At 50.0% G+C, this 27,323-nt stretch overlaps 1 protein-coding gene across 2 annotated transcripts in view; it reads right to left on the bottom strand.

Annotated features, from left to right (window-relative positions):
* BCKDK (branched chain keto acid dehydrogenase kinase) overlaps positions 1 to 27,323 on the bottom strand; it is a 71,883-nt gene that overhangs the window by 32,216 nt on the left and 12,344 nt on the right. For both annotated transcript variants that reach the window (XM_068123908.2, XM_078782940.1), the window contains exon 2: positions 7,133 to 7,201. In XM_068123908.2, the coding sequence (XP_067980009.2) occupies positions 7,133 to 7,201 (69 nt within the window). The remainder of the gene's footprint in view (positions 1 to 7,132; positions 7,202 to 27,323) is intronic.

Below are 27,323 nucleotides of genomic sequence, written 5' to 3'. Positions count from 1 at the left end.
GGTGGAAACATAGCACACGTCGATGAGGACCTGGAGTTGAGAGCTTGGAGTTTAGGACACTGGGGGTTGGGAGGAGGGGTTGAGGACGGGGAATGGGGGGACTCGGGTTTGGGGGAGGGAGTTGAAGATTCGGGGTCGGGAGGGGAGGTGGAGGACTCGGGGTTGAGGATTCGGGCTTGGGAGGGGAGGTGGAGGACTTTAAGGGGATAGGGAGGGAGGAGTTGAGGACTTGGGGTTGAGAGTAAGGAATTGACGACTAGGTGGGAGATTGAGAACTCAGGGTTGGAAGAAGAGGTTGAGGACGGGGAGTGGGGGGGACTCGAGGATTCGGGGTCGGGAGGGGAGGTGGAGGACTCAGGGTTGAGGATTCGGGGTCGGGAGGGGAGGTGGAGGACTCGGGGTTGAGGATTCGGGGTCAGGAGGGGAGGTGGAGGACTCGGGGTTTAGGACACTGGGGTTTGGGAGGAGGGGTTGAGAACGGGGAGTGGGGGTGGGGGGGGGGGTACTCTGGGTCGGGGGAGGGAAGTTGAGGATTCGGGGTCGGGAGGGGAGGTGAAGGACTCGGGGTTGAGGATTCGGGGTCGGGAGGGGAGGTGAAGGACTCGGGGTTGAGGATTCGGGGTCAGGAGGGGAGGTGGAGGACTCGGGGTTGAGGACTTGGGGTTGAGAGTAGGGAATTGAGGACTGGGTGGGAGGTTGAGAACTCAGGTTTGGGAGAAGAGGTTCAGGATGGGGAGTAGGGTGGGTGGGGGGAGTGGGGGGGGGGGGGGAGCGGTGTGAGGACTCGGGTTGGGGGGAGGGGATTGAGGACTTGACGTCACATTTTACATTACAGGTACGCAAAACTTCCATGGTTACCTGCTTGTTAATAACAATACAGTCAAGTGCGCTTAACTTTTGGAAACCCTTGCTCACCCTCTGTGCCGATATTTCCGCATACCTGTGGAGGGTCGTGTTATTGATATTAATTCTTGTGGGGTATATAGACTACAGTAGATGTACCATCAGGTGCGTTCCTTGACGTGATAAGCATAGACTGATGTCCAGAATCCTCCAAATTTATTTAAATTTAGTGTTAAACAGCATTGACGACTATTTAAAAGGGTAATCAAACGTGTTTGTGGTTTATAATATTTTTACCTCTGGTATGGGCCGTTGCTCCCACGAAAACGCAATGATAAGCTATTTATAAACGTCGACTCAATGTTTGTTCAATGAGGAAAAACCCCTTGGGGAGGTGGGACATTATTCGTATTAATATTGTTGCAGTTTTGTGAATAAAGGCAACCCCCCTATAGTTAGTTACACCACAACATGTAGCCTCCTATAGTTAGTTATTTCTTATTAAATGTAAAGCATAGGCCCTTTCCAGTGTTTAGTAATAAAGACCAAGTATGCGTTGAGTCAGGCAGGATGACTGTAGGCCTCAAAGCCTAAAGTGCCTCATCATGGGAGTACCCTAGGCCCTGCAGGCCCGAAGGAGGAATAAAACCTTCCCTGCAGGAGGAATGAGACATTCCTGGGAGGAGGAGCAGTGAGCAACCAATGGGAGCTAAAGGGAGTGGCCGAGGGTGACCAATGAAGAGCTGTCATGTCACGTGACCCCCGGCGGCCAATTGAGACCCATGGGACATTCGGGAAAGGGTTCGGGGGGTTATAAAAACCCAGCCCAGAACACACACACTCTCTCTCTCTCGCTGGGCTCCTGCTATACTGAACGCTCCTCTGATTCCTGCTCCTGGTACGTGTATGTCATTGATCGTCGTCTCTGCCGCGATCATCCCCGACTGTTGGTGCCTTGGGTTGGAGCGGTTCCTGGGGCTTTCGTCCACCAAGCCCATTCGCACAAGCCGCACGACCGAGCCCATCCGGGCGAGCTGCACGAAGTGGCTGCGTTTCCCTGCGCATTACCCTCTTCCCCCCCTTCCCCGAACGAATGAGGGCCCTTGTCTGGGAACGTAGGTAAGGCTGTTAAGATTCTTCGCTTTGTCTGTGTTCTGTACATACTGTGAATAAATACTGTGTTTGGTACTTCCAACCTGGCCGTCATTGTCCTTTCCCATCTATTGACCTAGCTTCGCCCGAATTAAAACCGCTCGATCGGGACCGATATTCTAACGGCACGGGTCACACGACGCACAACCGCTCGGGCGTCATGAATCAGTGCGACTCGTGCGGGGTTCAGTCCCCGTTCTCACAGCTGCGTGTGTCTGAAGGTATTCGGGTTGTGATCGTTAACGCTTCCACGCGCAGCTGCGGGCTCGGTGGCTGAAATTGCCGAGCAATCCGTCGACCACGAGTTTAGTAGTTGTGGTCGACGGCCTCAGTGGACCCAGAGTTCGAGGGGGAGCAGGGCCTAAACCCCCCTTAGTACGTCGACGAACCCGGGATCCGCAACAATATTGTTTTGTAATAACATTAACAATATGCGATTATCATTAATTTTGTTATTAAAAACGTCTTTGGAAAAATGCCACGATTGATATACACCTGAACATGCAAACCCATTGATGGCAATGGCAGGGAAAACCCACACGGTGGAGAAAACCCCCTTGGGGAGGGGGGCAAATGAATTTTTTTTTTTTTTTTTTTGTATACAAGATCGAGGCTCGTGAAAGAGCGAACATTAATCACACAGAAAGACAAACAGACACACAAAACAAATAACATCGGGAGCGGTAGACAAGATGGGGAAGGACACAAACACAACATTTGAGAGCAGGGACCGAGAGACATGGAGACATCGAGAGAACTGTGGGAGGGAGAGGGCTTTGGGGGGGAGGCATGGGAAGGGGGGGGGGGGGTGGGAGAGGTATAAAACATATGGACACTGCCAAGACTTCCAGGAAAGAAGTTGGAATTTCAAACAAGGTGGATCTGGGGTGAATTAGTGGGGGTAGAAAAGATCAAGGTTTTGGATGGGGGAAGATAAGAGATGGTGGTGAACAGCTGTTTTGAAGACCTGGAGGGAGGAGTGTGATTGAAGTGAGTGTGGGAGTTTGTTCCAGAGGCGGGAGAAAAGAGGAATGAAAGAGTGAAGGTGAGCAGAGAGCCGAGATTTCGGCAGTTTAACCATCAGAGGGTGGCTGGCAGATCTTGTGCGACCTGTAGGAATATTTGGGGGATAGAGCACAGAGAGAGCTGGGGGAGCAAGGCCGGAGAGGAGTCGGTAGAAGACAGAAAGACCACCTACCTGCCTGCGGTGAGTGAGTGAAAGGCCCTCAGAGATAGCTTCATCGCGGGAGATTCCAATGATTCTGAAAGCTTTGGATTCAACAGCGTGAAGCCGAGCCAGGTGTGAGGCAGGAGCACCAGCCCATAGGGGAGAACAGTATTCCATTGAGCTGCGGATGAAAGCCTTGTATGTGGTGAGGAGCTCAGGTGTGCCTAGGAAGGACTTCGCACGACGGAGGATGCCCAGTCGGCGACTGGCTTTGGAGGCCAGCTTGGAAATGTGGTTTTCCCAAGAAAGATCATGGCAGATGGTGAGACCCAAAAGCTTGAGCGACAGAACTTCTTGGAGAGGATTGTTGAGAAAGTAGATGGGAGGGTTGTCCAGTCGATCTTTTCGGAGAGACATCATAAGAGTGTGAGATTTGTCAGGATTGAAAGACATGTTCCACATGTTTGACCAGTCTGTGATTTTGTCCAGGTCTTCAGAGAGTGAGGAGGCTGCAGACTGCCGATCTGAGGGAAGAGGAATGGAGCGGCAGAGAGTGGAGTCATCAGCAAAGAGATACAGAGGATTTTCCAGAGAGTCGGAGAGATCATTGATAAAGACCAGAAAAAGCACAGGGCCCAGCACACTGCCTTGGGGAACTCCAGCCTGAACGGGAAGGGGAGATGAGAGAAATCCATTCAGGGCCACACGTTGACTACGACCAGAGAGGAAGTCCGCAAGCCATGCATGGAGATTTCCATGGATACCATAGGAGGAGAGTTTGGTGAGCAGAGCTGGGTGCCAGACCGTATCGAAGGCACGTGATATGTCAAGGGAGACAGCTCTGATTTCCTGTTTGGCATTGAGGACCTCCATCCATTGTTGAGACAGCAGAAGCAGCATGTCCAGAGTAGAGTGACCTGGTCTGAAACCAAATTGATGATCAGAGATCAAGCCATTGGAGAAGAGGAAAGATTTCATACCCGAAGCAATGATGGATTCCATGACTTTGCTGATAATTGGGAGCAGGCTGATTGGTCTGTAGTTGCAAGGATCTGTTTTTGCACCTTTTTTGTGTAAAGCGGTAATGTTTGCTGATTTCCAGGATGCTGGCAGATGACCTTGAGCAAAAGATAGGGTGAAAAGAACAGAGAGAGGGTGAGATAGAGCGGCAGAGCAGGATTTTAGGACCCGTGGGCTGATGCCATCTGGTCCAGTTGCAGAATCAGAGTCGAGGTTTGACAAAAACTCCTCCACCTTGTCAGGAGAGAAGGTCACAGAGTACAGGAGCAGTTTGGTTCGACTGGGAAAGGTGGGAACAGAGAGAGATGGGTTTGGGACTAAGGATTTTGAGGCAAACACAGAGTTGAGGCATTCGGCTTTGTCACGTGCGATGTCAACTGTGTGGCCATTTGAGGTAAGTGAGGGGATGGAGGGGGAACAAACACCAGAAACGGATTTGACCAGACGCCACCAGGATTTGGAGGAAGGAGACAGGTTTGAGAGTTCATTCTTGAGTGAGGAGAGATAGTGCTTCCTGGCACTCCTGAGGGTAGACACACACTTGTTCCGAGCTTGGTGGAAGGAACTGAGATTTCCTTCAGTTGGATTAGCCTTCCAAGAGGCAAAGGCAAGTTATTTCAGGGCAACTGCCTCACCACAAGATTCAGTGTACCATGGACGGGAGGAAGGGTAAGACAACTGAAGGCGAGATGGGATAAATCTGTGCATGAGAGAGATCAGTTTGCTTTGGAAGAATTCCCAGGAAGAATTGATGTCAGAGGCAGTGGAGATGGGAGACCAATCCAGACGATTGATGGCTGCTTGAAGACCGTCCCAGTCGGTCTGAGTGAAATGCCAGACTCGTCGACGCTGAGGAGGCTCTCTGAGAATGGCCAGAGAGATGTCCACTTTGACAAGCACATGATCGGAAGAACCGATTGGAGCAGAAGAAGAGCAGCAGACATTAGCAGGGAAGTTAGTCATAACCAAGTCTAGAAGAGAAGATACTCCATTGGCTGAGATCCGGGTCGGGAAATTGACAGATTGTGTCAATCCCAGTGAGTCACAGAAGTCCTTTGCTGAGGTGCCATGACTGGTGAGAGAGGAACCCACACCCAACCAGGTGGCATGATGACAATTGAAGTCACCACATATGAGGAAGAGAGAGTTGGGATGAGTGGATAGAAGTTGGTCCATGTTGTCAGACAGTGAAATGTAGATGGAGTCATCACTGTTTGGGGGACGGTACAGAACACATATGAACAAAAGGTGGGAGCGGAGAGGAAGCCGTAGCCAGAGGTACTCCTGGGGGTGAGGAGGAGAGAGGGCAGTGCAAGGAGAGTGAGGAAGAGAGTTTTTGATAAAGATAGCCACCCCACCACCAGGCCGAGGCTCAGGTCTATCATACCGGAGGAGGGAGTAACCAGGAAGAGATATTAAGGAATCAGAGACATCTTGAAGGAGGAAAGTCTCTGTTAAGCAGATCAAGTCTGGATTGTCAGAAGCAACCTGTATGGAGAGATCAGTCAGGTTTGAGCGAAGGCCCCGGATGTTTGAGGTCCATACCGTTAATGAAGAGAGAGGAGGAGCATCGGGTACAGGACAGGGGAGGGGAGGAGTAGGGTAAGATGAAGGATGAGAGGGGGAGGTAGGGAGAGCAGTTGTTAGTGTGTCAGCGATTGCAGAAGAGTTCCAAGAAAGGGAAGGATGAGGAGGATGAAAGGTTTGAAGGTGAAGGGATGAGGCACAGAGAGGGGTTGTTTGAGGGGGGGGGGCAGAGGAAAGAAGAAGGTTGGGGGGGGGGGGGTGGAGGTATGAGATAGAAGGGAGACGAAGTGGGGAGGAGGCAGCTTTGAGGAGGAGGGGGGAGGAGGGAGAATTGGAGAGGAATGGTATGGGGGGAGATTTGAATGGGAGGGGTTGGGGGGGAGTATTGAAGGGGAGGAGTGAGGGGGGAGTTTAGGAGGGGAAGGGCAAGGGGGGAGTTCAGGAGTGGAAGGGCAAGGGGGGAGTTCAGGAGTGGAGGGGCAGGGGGGGAGTTTAAGAGTGGCGGGGGAAGGGGGGAGTTTAGGAGTGTAGGTGCAAGGGGAGGGATTTTGATGGGAGGGGCAAGAGGGGAGTTTAGAAAGTGGATGATTAATGAAAGACGAACATTGAAAACAAATTGGGTTTGTTGTGATTTTCAAGTTAGCAATCCGGTTCAGAATGATGGAGGAGGGATGGAATGAATGTGAATTTAGACCATGTAGTGAGGGAGACGTATAAGATATTGAATTTCTTTTTTTTGAGGTGGAATGAGTTGGAGAGGAAATTGAGAAAAGCCTTTTAAATAGGAAGAAAAACAGCGTGTTGTAAAATACCACTGAGTAAAACACTGAAGGGGAAAGGTTATACATATTTAAATAATATTTAAACAGAACCGTGAACAATCTTATGTGCACAAAAATACCAACGGGGGGAGAGCCGAGAGGGACCACCACGAGTCACGTGAAGGGCAAACGGTGGATGGCAAGGAGTTAATGGGGGCGGGGCGAATGCGCTACAACCTTCATTCTGTAACCCTTGGTCATCCTGTCAAGTTTGGTTTAGATTGGATAAGTAACGATGGCATGTATTGGCGTCAAAAAATCATTAGACAGACAGACGCCAAATTGCGTATTTTAGTGTGATGATGATTTTACTCAATTTGTTCGTATTTTTAAATTGATTATTGATTGTTCGACTTCGATATCTCATTGATTTACACACTAGAAACCGTTCACAGTTTGCGATTGAGCAATACACTGAGGTTTACAGGAACGTAACCCTCGCAGACGGCGAGCTTTTACTGGACTTGCATTTGCATTTAAATTCACACAGATGTCAACAAACAAACTTGTCAATTCCATATCATATTTTAAAATTTGTTACAACTAAAGGCTTTTCGCAATGCATGAAGACATGAACTTCCAACATCCTCTCCAACATTACCAATATGTGGCTTCCATCAGGAGACTTCCCAGAGTAGAGCATGGTGGTGGGAGTAAGGCGAACAGACGACTGGAGCAAAGGGGAGAGGGGAGTCAGTGGCAGACAAAATGTTAGTTGTTTGAATGTTACAGCATGAAATAATTAATTGCCTACCTCTTAAATGGGCACATATGACTCTCTTTAAATAAATAATTCAAGAATATGGTGTGGGTGATATTCTTCCTCTTCACTCAACAGAACTTATTGTAAGCAGTCAAATTTGAGTTTGATTCCCCGTGGTCTATAAACGGTTCACATTGTTGTTTTTCAGGTACCAATAACAATATCGGTATGCCGTCCCTCAGATGGACGCCAAGCCGGGTGTCCAACATGCTAACATTAGTTGTTGGCCGTTAAAAGATCCGATGGTGTCCTTCTCAAAGAGCGGGTGAGTTATTGCCGGCATCCTGAATAAATTACACATTCCTGCTCATTCCTAGGAAGGCAATGGTAAACCACCAAGTGTGGTCTTTGCCATGAGACTGCAACAGTACCTGAATTAGAGGACCAAATACACAATCTTCCTCTTCACCTTCAATATTCTCCTCCATACCCACATATTGTACATGCTCCTCCCCCCAACCCTCCATACCCACATCTTAAACATGCCCCTCCCCCTAACCCTCCAGACGCACATCTTGTACGTACCCCTCCCCCTAACCCTCCATACCCACATATTGTACATGCTCCTCCCCATAACCCTCCATACCCACATCTTAAACATGCCCCTCCCCCTAACCCTCCATACCCACATATTGTATGTACCCCCCCCAACCCTCCATACCCACATCTTAAACATGCCCCTCCCCCTAACCCTCCATACCCACATCTTGTACGTACCCCTCCCCCTAACCCTCCATACCCACATCTTAAACATGCCCCACCCCCTAACCCTCCATACCCACATCTTGTACATGCCCCTCCCCCTAACCCTCCATACCCACATCTTAAGCATGCCCCTCCCCCTAACCCTCCATACCCACATCTTAAACATGCCCCTCCCTCCATACCCACATCTTAAACATGCCCCTCCCCCTAACCCTCCATACCCACATCTTAAACATGCCCCTCCCCCTAACCCTCCATACCCACATCTTAAACATGCCCCTCCACCTAACCGTCCATATCCACATCTTAAACATGCCCCTCCACCTAACCGTCCATACCCACATCTTAAACATGCCCCTCCCACTAACCCTCCATACCCACATCTTAAACATGCCCCTCCCCCTAACCCTCCATACCCACATCTTAAACATGCCCCTCCCCCTAACCCTCCATACCCACATCTTAAACATGCCCCTCCCCCTAACCCTCCATACCCACATCTTAAACATGCCCCTCCCCCTAACCCTCCATACCCACATCTTAAACATGCCCCTCCACCTAACCGTCCATACCCACATCTTAAACATGCTCCTCCACCTAACCGTCCATACCCACATCTTAAACATGCCCCTCCACCTAACCGTCCATACCCACATCTTAAACATGCCCCTCCACCTAACCGTCCATACCCACATCTTAAACATGCCCCTCCACCTAACCGTCCATACCCACATCTTAAACATGCCCCTCCACCTAACCGTCCATACCCACATCTTAAACATGCCCCTCCCCCTAACCCTCCATACCCACATCTTAAACATGCCCCTCCACCTAACCGTCCATACCCACATCTTAAACATGCCCCTCCACCTAACCGTCCATACCCACATCTTAAACATGCCCCTCCCCCTAACCCTCCATACCCACATCTTAAACATGCCCCTCCACCTAACCGTTCATACCCACATCTTAAACATGCCCCTCCACCTAACCCTCCATACCCACATCTTAAACATGCCCCTCCCCCTAACCCTCCATACCCACATCTTAAACATGCCCCTCCACCTAAACGTCCATACCCACATCTTAAACATGCCCCTCCCCCTAACCCTCCATACCCACATCTTAAACATGCCCCTCCCCCTAACCCTCCATACCGACATTTTAAACATGCCCCTCCCCCTAACCCTCCATACCCACATCTTAAACATGCCCCTGCCCCAAACCCTCCATACCCACATCTTAAACATGCCCCTCCCCCTAACCCTCCATACCCACATCTTAAACATGCCCCTCCCCCTAACCCTCCATACCGACATCTTAAACATGCCCCTCCCCCTAACCCTCCATACCCACATCTTAAACATGCCCCTCCACCTAACCGTCCATAACCACATCTTAAACATGCCCCTCCCCCTAACCCTCCATACCCACATCTTAAACATGCCCCTCCACCTAACCCTCCATACCCACATCTTAAACATGCCCCTCCCCCTAACCCTCCATACCCACATCTTAAACATGCCACTCCCCCTAACCCTCCATACCCACATCTTAAACATGCCCCTCCACCTAACCGTCCATACCCACATCTTAAACATGCCCCTCCCCCAGACCGTCCATACCCACATCTTAAACATGCCCCTCCCCCTAACCCTCCATACCCACATCTTAAACATGCCCCTCCCCCAGACCGTCCATACCCACATCTTAAACATGCCCCTCCCCCTAACCCTCCATACCCACATCTTAAACATGCCGCTCCCCCTAACCTTCCATACCCACATCTTAAACATGCCCCTCCCCCTAACCCTCCATACCCACATCTTAAACATGCCGCTCCCCCTAACCTTCCATACCCACATCTTAAACATGCCACTCCCCCTAACCCTCCATACCCACATCTTAAACATGCCCCTCCACCTAACCGTCCATACCCACATCTTAAACATGCCCCTCCCCCAGACCGTCCATACCCACATCTTAAACATGCCCCTCCCCCTAACCCTCCATACCCACATCTTAAACATGCCCCTCCCCCAGACCGTCCATACCCACATCTTAAACATGCCCCTCCCCCTAACCCTCCATACCCACATCTTAAACATGCCGCTCCCCCTAACCTTCCATACCCACATCTTAAACATGCCACTCCCCCTAACCCTCCATACCCACATCTTAAACATGCCCCTCCACCTAACCGTCCATACCCACATCTTAAACATGCCCCTCCCCCTAACCCTCCATACCCACATCTTAAACATGCCCCTCCCCCTAACCCTCCATACCCACATCTTAAACATGCCCCTCCCCCTAACCCTCCATACCCACATCTTAAACATGCCCCTCCCCCAGACCGTCCATACCCACATCTTAAACATGCCCCTCCCCCTAACCCTCCATACCCACATCTTAAACATGCCGCTCCCCCTAACCTTCCATACCCACATCTTAAACATGCCCCTCCCCCGAACCCTCCATACCCACATCTTAAACATGCCCCTCCCCCTAACCCTCCATACCCACATCTTAAACATGCCCCTCCCCCTAACCCTCCATACCCACATCTTAAACATGCCCCTCCCCCTAACCCTCCATACGGACATCTTAAACATGCCCCTCCCCCTAACCCTCCATACCCACATCTTAAACATGCCCCTCCACCTAACCCTACATACCCACATCTTAAACATGCCCCTCCCCCTAACCCTCCATACCCACATCTTAAACATGCCGCTCCCCCTAACCTTCCATACCCACATCTTAAACATGCCCCTCCCCCGAACCCTCCATACCCACATCTTAAACATGCCCCTCCCCCTAACCCTCCATACCCACATCTTAAACATGCCCCTCCCCCTAACCCTCCACACCGACATCTTAAACACGCCCCTCCCCCTAACCCTCCATACCCACATCTTAAACATGCCCCTCCCCCTAACCCTCCATACCCACATCTTAAACATGCCCCTCCCCCTACCCTCCATACCCACATCTTAAACATGCCCCTCCACCTAACCGTCCATACCCACATCTTAAACATGCCCCTCCCCCCTAACCCTCCATACCCACATCTTAAACATGCCCCTCCACCTAACCGTCCATACCCACATCTTAAACATGCTCCTCCCCCTAACCCTCCATACCCACATCTTAAACATGCCCCTCCACCTAACCGTCCATACCCACATCTTAAACATGCCCATCCCCCTAACCCTCAATACCCACATCTTAAACATGCCCCTCCCCCTAACCCTCCATACCCACATCTTAAACATGCCCCTCCCCCTAACCCTCCATACCCACATCTTAAACATGCCCCTGTGGTGAAACGAAGCGATTCACCAGGAAATCTCCTAACGTGAGCTTTTATTTACTTGAATGCAACTCATCTACAAAGAAAACACAAAAGCTAATAAGCAAGCATCCCAGAGCACCTTCATTAACATTACGACATTACAGGGATATAAGCAAATATATAAAGCACGTCGTTTAGCAATCTTACCAACTTTAAGGCACAGAACAGCTGAATGAAACCCCCTTATGCACAGACGGTATATAAATCCTTCCCCGCGCGGTGGACACAGGAATAGCATCATAAGAAGTGCATGTGCGTAATGGAGGCCATTACTCAGATGGAACTAATGATTCATGACATTCTCCCCCCGTTAAAGTTTCAGCGAGCAAGCCATTTAACTTGGTGACAGACATATTCTTGTAGTTTGTAGTGGAAGTAGTGGTAATCAGCTCTGGCAGCATCCAGTTATAGCTGCATACAATGGGGACAGAGAACCCCAATCGAGAAGATATCGTCAACAAAGCGCACAGGCCAGCAGCTTTCACGCCCCGTGCGGATTCTATTTGCATCCGAGCTGAAGATCAGGCGACCAGGTTGGTGCTACAGCGCCGCCCGGATCAAACGTCCCAGGAGAAGATGGAGACCCTATTGACGGAATCTCCGTACCGGACCCGGACTCATCGAATTCCCCCGTAAGGCGGAGATGACGCATCTAGTTTCACTGCGTCGTAACAGTAGTTTCGTTACAGTAGTTTTGTCATGTGGTGACGTCACAGTCGTTTCGCGGCCACAGTCGTTCGGCCGAATAATTTGTACCTTGGCGAAGAACGGATCATTATTGCGCGGACACCCAGGTCGTTTATGGGAAGCAGGCCCGGGTTCGGAGAACCAAGAGACCCATGTCAGTTCACTCCCTGTACAATGCCGACAGTGAATCATTTGCGATAACCGGATTATTGTAGCGATGCAAGAGCGTGTAGCAAACAGGAACAAGAGCCGCTTGCAGCAAAGGACCGGCCCGGGAACCATGTTGTGACATGAGAAACGGAGGCACACAGCGAGTAACAGAGAATCACGATACGAGCCAAATGCTGGCAGAAACCCTTTGAAAGCCAAAGCTAATCCCAGGGCTAATAATGCCTTCCATGGTCGAATCAAAGCCAAAGTCTCCACTTCCGGTGTGTTGACGCGGGGTCGCAGCCCCTCGGAACCAGGCGACGCTCGACACAAACGACGAACATCCTCTGAGGAATTAGGCCAGTCCCGGCTACTCACGAGGTGGGTCAATTGCATCGCACTCGTATAACATGTCAACACGTAACACGCGGCCCATGTCAACACGCCCGCAGCTGAGTTCCCCCGATCCGGGCAATAAGTGAAAACCCCACGAGTCATCCGTTCGTCTCGAATACGCATGTCAGTATGACACGTCTCGTTCATTAACGCAACGCTCTGTTGCTCGGTAATTACCACGTGAGCGTCACACTCATGTGTGTCACCCTCCTTTGATGTCACGTGTGAGAGCAGTGGGACAACGCTCTGTTGATCGGTAATTACCACGTGAGTGAGACCAGACGACGGTGTGACAGTGCAAGGGCGTCGGTCATGATCCCTAAGAAGGCGAGAAGATGCGACCGCGATGTCCCGGATGGATTCCCCTATTGACAAAACAGAGTTCTCATCCTCCCCATCCACCGATATTGCAGTCGCGCTAGCTATGTGTCTTTGCAACCTAGGTAAGGCGACCTTCGCGTCTTTGCAGACAAGCGACCGAGGCGTCTCGGAGTCTTGGACTCCGCGCGAATGATGTGTAAACAACCCGAGAGTTTTGTTCAAGGGCGCATGATCGGGTGGCGCCGTCGTGTCTAGCAAGGGCTTCCGACGCTTCGTGTCCAGACTTATCGTCTCCTGGGTCACGGCGTCCCCCACAAGTCCATTCGTTCGGCTCGAGTGACGATATGTGTCCTCGTTGATAGCGAGACTGCACCGGTGCCACAATATTGCGTCACGATTCCCAGGCATTGAGTTTGATAGATCAGCGTGATTACGTCCGCGGTTCGTTGGGTTGTCAAGATTGACGAAGACTAAACTCCGGATAAAAGGAACTCCAGCGATGACGTCACGGATCCCCCTGTGGAACCATGCGATTACGTGACTGTCGCCGTAGGGCAAACGCGCGATTTCGCACAGCCACTGATGATTAACGCTACGCAAATCGAAGCTGCTGGGCACCGCGGGTTCGCCAACCTGTCGAACCAGCTCTTGGGCACGTACAGGCAAGCGGTCGAGCTCAATTATTATGACCTTTAGGAGCCTGTTCGGCTCGTCAGCGATAAATTGCGCATCAGCTCGGTAATCGCGTCTCGATTTGATAGCTATCGGCGCGCACTTAGGAGTTAGATGTGGAAATAGCGTCAATGGTTCGATAGGCATTCCTGCGACCGCACGGTCATCCGGGTACATCAGGTCATCCATCTCTAGCTGAACGTGCCATTTCCCTTTAATGTGCACCCCGAGCGCTTGTGAGTCTATGAAGGTACCCTGAATCGTCCATCCGTGCCGTCGGTAACAGCGCTGGACAAGCCGTGCGGCCCGGGCAGTGCCGGGACCTCGAGGAATGCCGATCGAGCCTTGTGCGTAGAAGTGATTCCGGCCAGCATTGGTCGGGTACGCCGGCCTTGCAGAGTCGAGCCGCCGATGGCTTCAGATCGCGATTCGTGCGTATAAGTGATTCCGGCCAGCATTGGTCGGGTACGCAGGCCTTGAAGAGTCGAGCCGCCGATGGCTTCAGATCGCGATTTGTGCGTAGAAGTGACCAACGTCGGTCGGGTAGACCGGACTTGTGAGGCGCGGCAGCCATAGGTGTTGTGAGCAGACGCGCGGCTCGTCGCAGCTCGTGCCGGGCACATCGATCTCGGACGATTTCCCCAGAGGAAGCATTTAGCGGTACCCTTGACCAAGGCAGTCGCAGCCTGACTCGTACCTTTGACTCCGAAGGCTTCCGTCGACTCCAACGGAATTTCAGCAACAGGGCGCTCCCTCGTAGCGTCGCTCTCCAGGCATCCACACGCCTCCGCCTGCGTCGGGGCTCGCTGGAGTAGGAGTGCCGGATCGTACGTCTCCTTGAGAGTCAGGGTCGATGACTCCAGCAAGCGCCACCGTATTGATGGGGAGTAAATACCAGAAACGAGCGTGTCTCCCAAGAGATCGCCAAACACCTGTTCATGCGTTCGGACCTCGGGAGAGCGTACCTTGACCAGGCGGACAAATGATCGAGGGAGTCCGTATCACCCGGTCTCCTCGTGGCGAGCTCCTTTGCTGTGTCATCGTATGTAGCGCATTTTGTATGAGGCCAATCAACCACCACGGTGAAGTGCTGAAGACAGTTGTACCAATGGTCCGCGGCGTTCGTAGCCTGAGGGTCACCCGAGACCTCCAGGCGAAGCAGGTTCTCCATCGCTCCAAGCGTAGGATTCAAGTGAATAAAAATGTGGTGAAACGAAGCGATTCACCAGGAAATCTCCTAACGTGAGCTTTTATTCACTTGAATGCAACTCATCTACAAAGAAAACACAAAAGCTAATAAGCAAGCATCCCAGAGCACCTTCATTAACATTACGACATTACAGGGATATAAGCAAATATATAAAGCACGTCCTTTAGCAATCTTACCAACTTTAAGGCACAGAACAGCTGAATGAAACCCCCTTACGCACAGACGGTATATAAATCCTTCCCCATGCAGTGGACACAGGAATAGCATCATAAGAAGTGCATGTGCGTAATGAAGGCCATTACTCAGATGGAACTAATGATTCATGACAGCCCCTCCCCCTAACCCTCCATACCCACATCTTAAGCATGCCCGTCCCCCTAACCCTCCATACCCACATCTTAAACATGCCCCTCCCCCTAACCCTCCATACCCACATCTTGTACGTACCCCTCCCCCTAACCCTCCATACCCACATCTTAAACATGCCCCACCCCCTAACCCTCCATACCCACATCTTGTACATGCCCCTCCCCCTAACCCTCCATACCCACATCTTAAGCATGCCCCTCCCCCTAACCCTCCATACCCACATCTTAAACATGCCCCTCCCTCCATACCCACATCTTAAACATGCCCCTCCCCCTAACCCTCCATACCCACATCTTAAACATGCCCCTCCCCCTAACCCTCCATACCCACATCTTAAACATGCCCCTCCACCTAACCGTCCATATCCACATCTTAAACATGCCCCTCCACCTAACCGTCCATACCCACATCTTAAACATGCCCCTCCCACTAACCCTCCATACCCACATCTTAAACATGCCCCTCCCCCTAACCCTCCATACCCACATCTTAAACATGCCCCTCCCCCTAACCCTCCATACCCACATCTTAAACATGCCCCTCCCCCTAACCCTCCATACCCACATCTTAAACATGCCCCTCCCCCTAACCCTCCATACCCACATCTTAAACATGCCCCTCCACCTAACCGTCCATACCCACATCTTAAACATGCTCCTCCACCTAACCGTCCATACCCACATCTTAAACATGCCCCTCCACCTAACCGTCCATACCCACATCTTAAACATGCCCCTCCACCTAACCGTCCATACCCACATCTTAAACATGCCCCTCCACCTAACCGTCCATACCCACATCTTAAACATGCCCCTCCACCTAACCGTCCATACCCACATCTTAAACATGCCCCTCCCCCTAACCCTCCATACCCACATCTTAAACATGCCCCTCCACCTAACCGTCCATACCCACATCTTAAACATGCCCCTCCACCTAACCGTCCATACCCACATCTTAAACATGCCCCTCCCCCTAACCCTCCATACCCACATCTTAAACATGCCCCTCCACCTAACCGTTCATACCCACATCTTAAACATGCCCCTCCACCTAACCCTCCATACCCACATCTTAAACATGCCCCTCCCCCTAACCCTCCATACCCACATCTTAAACATGCCCCTCCACCTAAACGTCCATACCCACATCTTAAACATGCCCCTCCCCCTAACCCTCCATACCCACATCTTAAACATGCCCCTCCCCCTAACCCTCCATACCGACATTTTAAACATGCCCCTCCCCCTAACCCTCCATACCCACATCTTAAACATGCCCCTGCCCCAAACCCTCCATACCCACATCTTAAACATGCCCCTCCCCCTAACCCTCCATACCCACATCTTAAACATGCCCCTCCCCCTAACCCTCCATACCGACATCTTAAACATGCCCCTCCCCCTAACCCTCCATACCCACATCTTAAACATGCCCCTCCACCTAACCGTCCATAACCACATCTTAAACATGCCCCTCCCCCTAACCCTCCATACCCACATCTTAAACATGCCCCTCCACCTAACCCTCCATACCCACATCTTAAACATGCCCCTCCCCCTAACCCTCCATACCCACATCTTAAACATGCCACTCCCCCTAACCCTCCATACCCACATCTTAAACATGCCCCTCCACCTAACCCTCCATACCCACATCTTAAACATGCCCCTCCCCCAGACCGTCCATACCCACATCTTAAACATGCCCCTCCCCCTAACCCTCCATACCCACATCTTAAACATGCCCCTGTGGTGAAACGAAGCGATTCACCAGGAAATCTCCTAACGTGAGCTTTTATTTACTTGAATGCAACTCATCTACAAAGAAAACACAAAAGCTAATAAGCAAGCATCCCAGAGCACCTTCATTAACATTACGACATTACAGGGATATAAGCAAATATATAAAGCACGTCGTTTAGCAATCTTACCAACTTTAAGGCACAGAACAGCTGAATGAAACCCCCTTATGCACAGACGGTATATAAATCCTTCCCCGCGCGGTGGACACAGGAATAGCATCATAAGAAGTGCATGTGCGTAATGGAGGCCATTACTCAGATGGAACTAATGATTCATGACATTCTCCCCCCGTTAAAGTTTCAGCGAGCAAGCCATTTAACTTGGTGACAGACATATTCTTGTAGTTTGTAGTGGAAGTAGTGGTAATCAGCTCTGGCAGCATCCAGTTATAGCTGCATACAATGGGGACAGAGAACCCCAATCGAGAAGATATCGTCAACAAAGCGCACAGGCCAGCAGCTTTCACGCCCCGTGCGGATTCTATTTGCATCCGAGCTGAAGATCAGGCGACCAGGTTGGTGCTACAGCGCCGCCCGGATCAAACGTCCCAGGAGAAGATGGAGACCCTATTGACGGAATCTCCGTACCGGACCCGGACTCATCGAATTCCCCCGTAAGGCGGAGATGACGCATCTAGTTTCACTGCGTCGTAACAGTAGTTTCGTTACAGTAGTTTTGTCATGTGGTGACGTCACAGTCGTTTCGCGGCCACAGTCGTTCGGCCGAATAATTTGTACCTTGGCGAAGAACGGATCATTATTGCGCGGACACCCAGGTCGTTTATGGGAAGCAGGCCCGGGTTCGGAGAACCAAGAGACCCATGTCAGTTCACTCCCTGTACAATGCCGACAGTGAATCATTTGCGATAACCGGATTATTGTAGCGATGCAAGAGCGTGTAGCAAACAGGAACAAGAGCCGCTTGCAGCAAAGGACCGGCCCGGGAACCATGTTGTGACATGAGAAACGGAGGCACACAGCGAGTAACAGAGAATCACGATACGAGCCAAATGCTGGCAGAAACCCTTTGAAAGCCAAAGCTAATCCCAGGGCTAATAATGCCTTCCATGGTCGAATCAAAGCCAAAGTCTCCACTTCCGGTGTGTTGACGCGGGGTCGCAGCCCCTCGGAACCAGGCGACGCTCGACACAAACGACGAACATCCTCTGAGGAATTAGGCCAGTCCCGGCTACTCACGAGGTGGGTCAATTGCATCGCACTCGTATAACATGTCAACACGTAACACGCGGCCCATGTCAACACGCCCGCAGCTGAGTTCCCCCGATCCGGGCAATAAGTGAAAACCCCACGAGTCATCCGTTCGTCTCGAATACGCATGTCAGTATGACACGTCTCGTTCATTAACGCAACGCTCTGTTGCTCGGTAATTACCACGTGAGCGTCACACTCATGTGTGTCACCCTCCTTTGATGTCACGTGTGAGAGCAGTGGGACAACGCTCTGTTGATCGGTAATTACCACGTGAGTGAGACCAGACGACGGTGTGACAGTGCAAGGGCGTCGGTCATGATCCCTAAGAAGGCGAGAAGATGCGACCGCGATGTCCCGGATGGATTCCCCTATTGACAAAACAGAGTTCTCATCCTCCCCATCCACCGATATTGCAGTCGCGCTAGCTATGTGTCTTTGCAACCTAGGTAAGGCGACCTTCGCGTCTTTGCAGACAAGCGACCGAGGCGTCTCGGAGTCTTGGACTCCGCGCGAATGATGTGTAAACAACCCGAGAGTTTTGTTCAAGGGCGCATGATCGGGTGGCGCCGTCGTGTCTAGCAAGGGCTTCCGACGCTTCGTGTCCAGACTTATCGTCTCCTGGGTCACGGCGTCCCCCACAAGTCCATTCGTTCGGCTCGAGTGACGATATGTGTCCTCGTTGATAGCGAGACTGCACCGGTGCCACAATATTGCGTCACGATTCCCAGGCATTGAGTTTGATAGATCAGCGTGATTACGTCCGCGGTTCGTTGGGTTGTCAAGATTGACGAAGACTAAACTCCGGATAAAAGGAACTCCAGCGATGACGTCACGGATCCCCCTGTGGAACCATGCGATTACGTGACTGTCGCCGTAGGGCAAACGCGCGATTTCGCACAGCCACTGATGATTAACGCTACGCAAATCGAAGCTGCTGGGCACCGCGGGTTCGCCAACCTGTCGAACCAGCTCTTGGGCACGTACAGGCAAGCGGTCGAGCTCAATTATTATGACCTTTAGGAGCCTGTTCGGCTCGTCAGCGATAAATTGCGCATCAGCTCGGTAATCGCGTCTCGATTTGATAGCTATCGGCGCGCACTTAGGAGTTAGATGTGGAAATAGCGTCAATGGTTCGATAGGCATTCCTGCGACCGCACGGTCATCCGGGTACATCGGGTCATCCATCTCTAGCTGAACGTGCCATTTCCCTTTAATGTGCACCCCGAGCGCTTGTGAGTCTATGAAGGTACCCTGAATCGTCCATCCGTGCCGTCGGTAACAGCGCTGGACAAGCCGTGCGGCCCGGGCAGTGCCGGGACCTCGAGGAATGCCGATCGAGCCTTGTGCGTAGAAGTGATTCCGGCCAGCATTGGTCGGGTACGCCGGCCTTGCAGAGTCGAGCCGCCGATGGCTTCAGATCGCGATTCGTGCGTATAAGTGATTCCGGCCAGCATTGGTCGGGTACGCAGGCCTTGAAGAGTCGAGCCGCCGATGGCTTCAGATCGCGATTTGTGCGTAGAAGTGACCAACGTCGGTCGGGTAGACCGGACTTGTGAGGCGCGGCAGCCATAGGTGTTGTGAGCAGACGCGCGGCTCGTCGCAGCTCGTGCCGGGCACATCGATCTCGGACGATTTCCCCAGAGGAAGCATTTAGCGGTACCCTTGACCAAGGCAGTCGCAGCCTGACTCGTACCTTTGACTCCGAAGGCTTCCGTCGACTCCAACGGAATTTCAGCAACAGGGCGCTCCCTCGTAGCGTCGCTCTCCAGGCATCCACACGCCTCCGCCTGCGTCGGGGCTCGCTGGAGTAGGAGTGCCGGATCGTACGTCTCCTTGAGAGTCAGGGTCGATGACTCCAGCAAGCGCCACCGTATTGATGGGGAGTAAATACCAGAAACGAGCGTGTCTCCCAAGAGATCGCCAAACACCTGTTCATGCGTTCGGACCCCGGGAGAGCGTACCTTGACCAGGCGGACAAATGATCAAGGGAGTCCGTATCACCCGGTCTCCTCGTGGCGAGCTCCTTTGCTGTGTCATCGTATGTAGCGCATTTTGTATGAGGCCAATCAACCACCACGGTGAAGTGCTGAAGACAGTTGTACCAATGGTCCGCGGCGTTCGTAGCCTGAGGGTCACCCGAGACCTCCAGGCGAAGCAGGTTCTCCATCGCTCCAAGCGTAGGATTCAAGTGAATAAAAATGTGGTGAAACGAAGCGATTCACCAGGAAATCTCCTAACGTGAGCTTTTATTCACTTGAATGCAACTCATCTACAAAGAAAACACAAAAGCTAATAAGCAAGCATCCCAGAGCACCTTCATTAACATTACGACATTACAGGGATATAAGCAAATATATAAAGCACGTCCTTTAGCAATCTTACCAACTTTAAGGCACAGAACAGCTGAATGAAACCCCCTTACGCACAGACGGTATATAAATCCTTCCCCATGCAGTGGACACAGGAATAGCATCATAAGAAGTGCATGTGCGTAATGAAGGCCATTACTCAGATGGAACTAATGATTCATGACAGCCCCTCCCCCTAACCCTCCATACCCACATCTTAAGCATGCCCGTCCCCCTAACCCTCCATACCCACATCTTAAACATGCCCCTCCCCCTAACCCTCCATACCCACATATTGTACATGCCCCTCCCCCTAACCCTCCATACCCACATCTTAAACATGCCCCTCCCCCTAACCCTCCATACCCACATCTTGTGCATGCCCATCCCCCTAACCGTCCATACCCACATCTTAAACATGCCCCTCTACCTAACCCTCCATACTCACATATTGTGCATGCCCCTCCCCCTAACCCTCCATACCCACATCTTAAACATGCCCCTCCCCCGAACCCTCCATACCCACATCTTAAACATGCCCCTCCCCCGAACCCTCCATTCCCACATCTTGTACATGCCCCTCCACCTAACCCTCCATACCCACATCTTAAACGTGCCCCCCCCTAACCCTCCATACCCACATCTTGTACATGCCCCTCCCCAGAATCCTCCATACCCACATCTTAAACATTCCCCTCCCCCCAACCCTCCATATCCACATCTTAAACATGACCCCTCCCCCGAACCCTCCATACCCACATCTTAAACAGGCCCCTCCCCGTAACCCTCCATACCCACATCTTGTACATGCCCCTCCCCCTAACCCTCCATACCCACATCTTAAACATTCCCCTCCCCCCAACCCTCCATACCTGTATGTTGTACATACCCCTTCCCTCTTACCTGTATTTTGTACACACCCCTTCCCTCTTACCTGTATGTTGTACATACCCCTTCCCTCTTACCTGTATGTTGTACATACCCCTTCCCTCTTTCTTGTATCTTGTACATACCCCTTCCCTCTTACCTGTATGTTGTACATACCCCTTCCCTCTTACCTGTATGTTGTACATACCCCTTCCCTCTTACCTGTATGTTGTACATACCCCTTCCCTCTTACCTGTTTCTTATACACACAACTTCCTTCTTACCTGCATGTTGTACATACCCCTTCCCTCTTACCTGTATCTTATACATACCCCTTCCCTCTTACCTGTATGTTGTACATATCCCTTCCCTCTTACCTGTATCTGAAACACACAACTTCCTTCTTACCTGCATGTTGTACATACCCCTTCCCTCTTACCTGTATCTTATACATACCCCTTCCCTCTTACCTGTATGTTGTACATACCCCTTCCCTCTTACCTGTATGTTGTACATACCCCTTCCCTCTTTCCTGTATGTTGTACATACCGCTTCCCTCTTACCTGTATGTTGTACATACCCCTTCCCTCTTACCTGTATGTTGTACATACCCCTTCCCTCTTACCTGTATCTTATACACACAACTTCCTTCTTACCTGCATGTTGTACATACCCCTTCCCTCTTACCTGTATGTTGTACATAACCCTTCCCTCTTACCTGTATCTTATACACACAACTTCCTTCTGACCTGCATGTTGTACATACCCCTTCCCTCTTACCTGTATGTTGTACATACCCCTTCCCTCTTACCTGTATGTTGTACATACCCCTTCCCTCTTACCTGTATGTTGTACATACCCCTTCCCTCTTACCTGTATGTTGTACATACCCCTTCCATTTTACCTGTATGTTGTACATACCCCTTCCCTCTTACCTGTATGTTGTACATACCCCTTCCCTCTTACCTGAATGTTGTACATACCCCTTCCCTCTTTCCTGTATCTTGTACATACCCCTTCCCTCTTATCTGTATGTTGTACATACCCCTTCCCTCTTACCTGTATGTTGTACATACCCCTTCCCTCTTACCTGTATGTTGTACATACCCCTTCCCTCTTACCTGTATGTTGTACATACCCCTTCCCTCTTACCTGTATGTTGTACATACCCCTTCCCTCTTACCTGTATGTTGTACATACCCCTTCCCTCTTACATGTATGTTGTACATACGCCTTCCCTCTTTCCTGTATGTTGTACATACCCCTTCCCTCTTACCTGTATGTTGTACATACCCCTTCCCTCTTACCTGTATGTTGTACATACCCCTTCCCTCTTACCTGTATGTTGTACATACCCCTTCCCTCTTACCTGTATGTTGTACATACCCCTTCCCTCTTACCTGTATATTGTACAGACCCCTTCCCTCTTATCTGTATGTTGAACATACCCCTTCCCTCTTACCTGTATGTTGTACATACCCCTTCCCTCTTTCCTGTATCTTGTACATACCCCTTCCCTCTTACCTGTATCTTGTACATACCCCTTCCCTCTTTCCTGTATATTATACATACCCCTTCCCTCTTACCTGTATCTTGTACATACCCCTTCCCTCTTACCTGTATGTTGTACATACCCCTTCCCTCTATCTTCTACACACAACTTCCTTCTTACCTGCATGTTGTACATACCCCTTCCCTCTTACCTGTATCTTATACATACCCCTTCCCTCTTACCTGTATGTTGTACATATCCCTTCCCTCTTAACTGTATGTTGTACATACCCCTACCCTTTTACCTGTATGTTGTACATACCCCTTCCCTCTTACCTGTATGTTGTACATACCCCTTCCCTGTTACCTGTATGTTGTACATACCCCTTCCCTCTTACCTGAATGTTGTACATACCCCTTCCCTCTTTCCTGTATCTTGTACATACCCCTTCCCTCTTACCTGTATGTTGTACAGACCCCTTCCCTCTTACCTGTATGTTGTACATACCCCTTCCCTCTTACCTGTATGTTGTACATACCCCTTCCCTCTTACCTGTATGTTGTACATACCCCTTCCCTCTTACATGTATGTTGTACATACGCCTTCCCTCTTTCCTGTATGTTGTACATACCCCTTCCCTCTTACCTGTATGTTGTACATACCCCTTCCCTCTTACCTGTATGTTGTACATACCCCTTCCCTCTTACCTGTATGTTGTACATACCCCTTCCCTCTTACCTGTATGTTGTACATACCCCTTCCCTCTTACATGTATGTTGTACATACGCCTTCCCTCTTTCCTGTATGTTGTACATACCCCTTCCCTCTTACCTGTATGTTGTACATACCCCTTCCCTCTTACCTGTATGTTGTACATACCCCTTCCCTCTTACCTGTATGTTGTACATACCCCTTCCCTCTTACCTGTATGTTGTACATACCCCTTCCCTCTTACCTGTATATTGTACAGACCCCTTCCCTCTTATCTGTATGTTGAACATACCCCTTCCCTCTTACCTGTATGTTGTACATACCCCTTCCCTCTTACCTGTATGTTGTACATACCCCTTCCCTCTTTCCTGTATCTTGTACATACCCCTTCCCTCTTACCTGTATCTTGTACATACCCCTTCCCTCTTTCCTGTATATTATACATACCCCTTCCCTCTTACCTGTATCTTGTACATACCCCTTCCCTCTTACCTGTATGTTGTACATACCCCTTCCCTCTATCTTCTACACACAACTTCCTTCTTACCTGCATGTTGTACATACCCCTTCCCTCTTACCTGTATCTTATACATACCCCTTCCCTCTTACCTGTATGTTGTACATATCCCTTCCCTCTTACCTGTATGTTGTACATACCCCTTCCCTTTTACCTGTATGTTGTACATACCCCTTCCCTCTTACCTGTATGTTGTACATACCCCTTCCCTGTTACCTGTATGTTGTACATACCCCTTCCCTCTTACCTGAATGTTGTACATACCCCTTCCCTCTTTCCTGTATCTTGTACATACCCCTTCCCTCTTACCTGTATGTTGTACAGACCCCTTCCCTCTTACCTGTATGTTGTACATACCCCTTCCCTCTTACCTGTATGTTGTAAATACCCCTTCCCTCTTACCTGTATGTTGTACATACGCCTTCCCTCTTTCCTGTATGTTGTACATACCCCTTCCCTCTTACCTGTATGTTGTACATACCCCTTCCCTCTTACCTGTATGTTGTACATACCCCTTCCCTCTTACCTGTATGTTGTACATACCCCTTCCCTTTTACCTGTATGTTGTACATACCCCTTCCCTCTTACCTGTATGTTGTACATACCCCTTCCCTCTTACCTGTATGTTGTACATACCCCTTCCCTCTTACCTGTATGTTGTACATACCCCTTCCCTCTTACCTGTATGTTGTACATACCCCTTCCCTCTTACCTGTATGTTGTACAATACCCCTTCCCTCTTACCTGTATGTTGTACATACCCCTTCCCTCTTACCTGTATATTGTACAGACCCCTTCCCTCTTACCTGTATGTTGTACATACCCCTTCCCTCTTTCCTGTATCTTGTACATACCCCTTCCCTCTTACCTGTATCTTGTACATACCCCTTCCCTCTTTCCTGTATATTATACATACCCCTTCCCTCTTACCTGTATCTTGTACATACCCCTTCCCTCTTACCTGTATGTTGTACATACCCCTTCCCTCTATCTTATACACACAACTTCCTTCTTACCTGCATGTTGTACATACCCCTTCCCTCTTACCTGTATCTTATACATACCCCTTCCCTCTTACCTGTATGTTGTACATATCCCTTCCCTCTTACCTGTATGTTGTACATACCCCTTCCCTCTTACCTGTATGTTGTACATACCCCTTCCCTCTTACCTGTATGTTGTACATACCCCATCCCTCTTTCCTGTATGTTGTACATACCCCTTCCCTCTTACCTGTATGTTGTACATACCCCTTCCCTCTTTCCTGTATGTTGTACATACCCCTTCCCTCTTACCTGTATGTTGTACATACCTCTTCCCTCTTACCTGTATGTTGTACGTACCCCTTCCCTTTTACCTGTATGTTGTACATACCCCTTCCCTCTTACCTGTATGTTGTACATACCCCTTCCCTTTTACCTGTATGTTGTACATACCCCTTCCTTCTTACCTGTATGTTGTACATACCCCTTCCCTCTTACCTGTATGTTGTACATATCCCTTCCCTCTTACCTGTATCTTGTACATACCCCTTCCCTCTTTCCTGTATATTATACATACCCCTTCCCTCTTACCTGTATCTTGTACATACCCCTTCCCTCTTACCTGTATGTTGTACATACCCCTTCCCTCTATCTTATACACACAACTTCCTTCTTACCTGCATGTTGTACATACCCCTTCCCTCTTACCTGTATCTTATACATACCCCTTCCCTCTTACCTGTATGTTGTACATATCCCTTCCCTCTTACCTGTATGTTGTACATACCCCTTCCCTCTTTCCTGTATGTTGTACATACCCCTTCCCTCTTTCCTGTATGTTGTACATACCCCTTCCCTCTTACCTGTATGTTGTACATACCCCTTCCCTCTTACCTGTATGTTGTACATACCCCTTCCCTCTTACCTGTATGTTGTACATACCCCTTCCCTCTTACCTGTATCTTATACACACAACTTCCTTCTTACCTGCATGTTGTACATACCCCTTCCCTCTTACCTGTATGTTGTACATACCCCTTCCCTCTTACCTGTATGTTGTACATACCCCTTCCCTCTTACCTGTATGTTGTACATACCCCTTCCCTCTTACCTGTATGTTGTACAGACCCCTTCCCTCTTATCTGTATGTTGAACATACCCCTTCCCTCTTACCTGTATGTTGTACATACCCCTTCCCTCTTACCTGTATCTTGTACATACCCCTTCCCTCTTACCTGTATCTTGTACATACCCCTTCCCTCTTTCCTGTATATTATACATACCCCTTCCCTCTTACCTGTATCTTGTACATACCCCTTCCCTCTTACCTGTATGTTGTACATACCCCTTCCCTCTATCTTATACACACAACTTCCTTCTTACCTGCATGTTGTACATACCCCTTCCCTCTTACCTGTATCTTATACATACCCCTTCCCTCTTACCTGTATGTTGTACATATCCCTTCCCTCTTACCTGTATGTTGTACATACCCCTTCCCTTTTACCTGTATGTTGTACATACCCCTTCCCTCTTACCTGTATGTTGTACATACCCCTTCCCTCTTACCTGAATGTTGTACATACCCCTTCCCTCTTTCCTGTATCTTGTACATACCCCTTCCCTCTTACCTGTATCTTGTACATACCCCTTCCCTCTTTCCTGTATATTATACATACCCCTTCCCTCTTACCTGTATCTTATACATACCCCTTCCCTCTTACCTGTATGTTGTACATATCCCTTCCCTCTTACCTGTATGTTGTACCCCTTCCCTCTTACCTGTATGTTGTACATACCCCTTCCCTCTTACCTGTATGTTGTACATACCCCTTCCCTCTTACCTGTATGTTGTACATACCCCTTCCCTCTTACATGTATGTTGTACATACGCCTTCCCTCTTTCCTGTATGTTGTACATACCCCTTCCCTCTTACCTGTATGTTGTACATACCCCTTCCCTCTTACCTGTATGTTGTACATACCCCTTCCCTTTTACCTGTATGTTGTACATACCCCTTCCCTCTTTCCTGTATCTTGTACATACCCCTTCCCTCTTACCTGTATCTTGTACATACCCCTTCCCTCTTTCCTGTATATTATACATACCCCTTCCCTCTTACCTGTATCTTATACATACCCCTTCCCTCTTACCTGTATGTTGTACATATCCCTTCCCTCTTACCTGTATGTTGTACCCCTTCCCTCTTACCTGTATGTTGTACAT

Source organism: Myxine glutinosa, chromosome 8 (genome assembly GCF_964187855.1).
Source record: "Myxine glutinosa chromosome 8, kmMyxGlut1.1, whole genome shotgun sequence".
Taxonomy (NCBI): Eukaryota; Metazoa; Chordata; class Myxini; order Myxiniformes; family Myxinidae; genus Myxine; species Myxine glutinosa.
The sequence above is the reverse complement of the archived record's forward strand: the minus strand, read 5'-3'. Positions and strand labels throughout refer to the sequence as shown.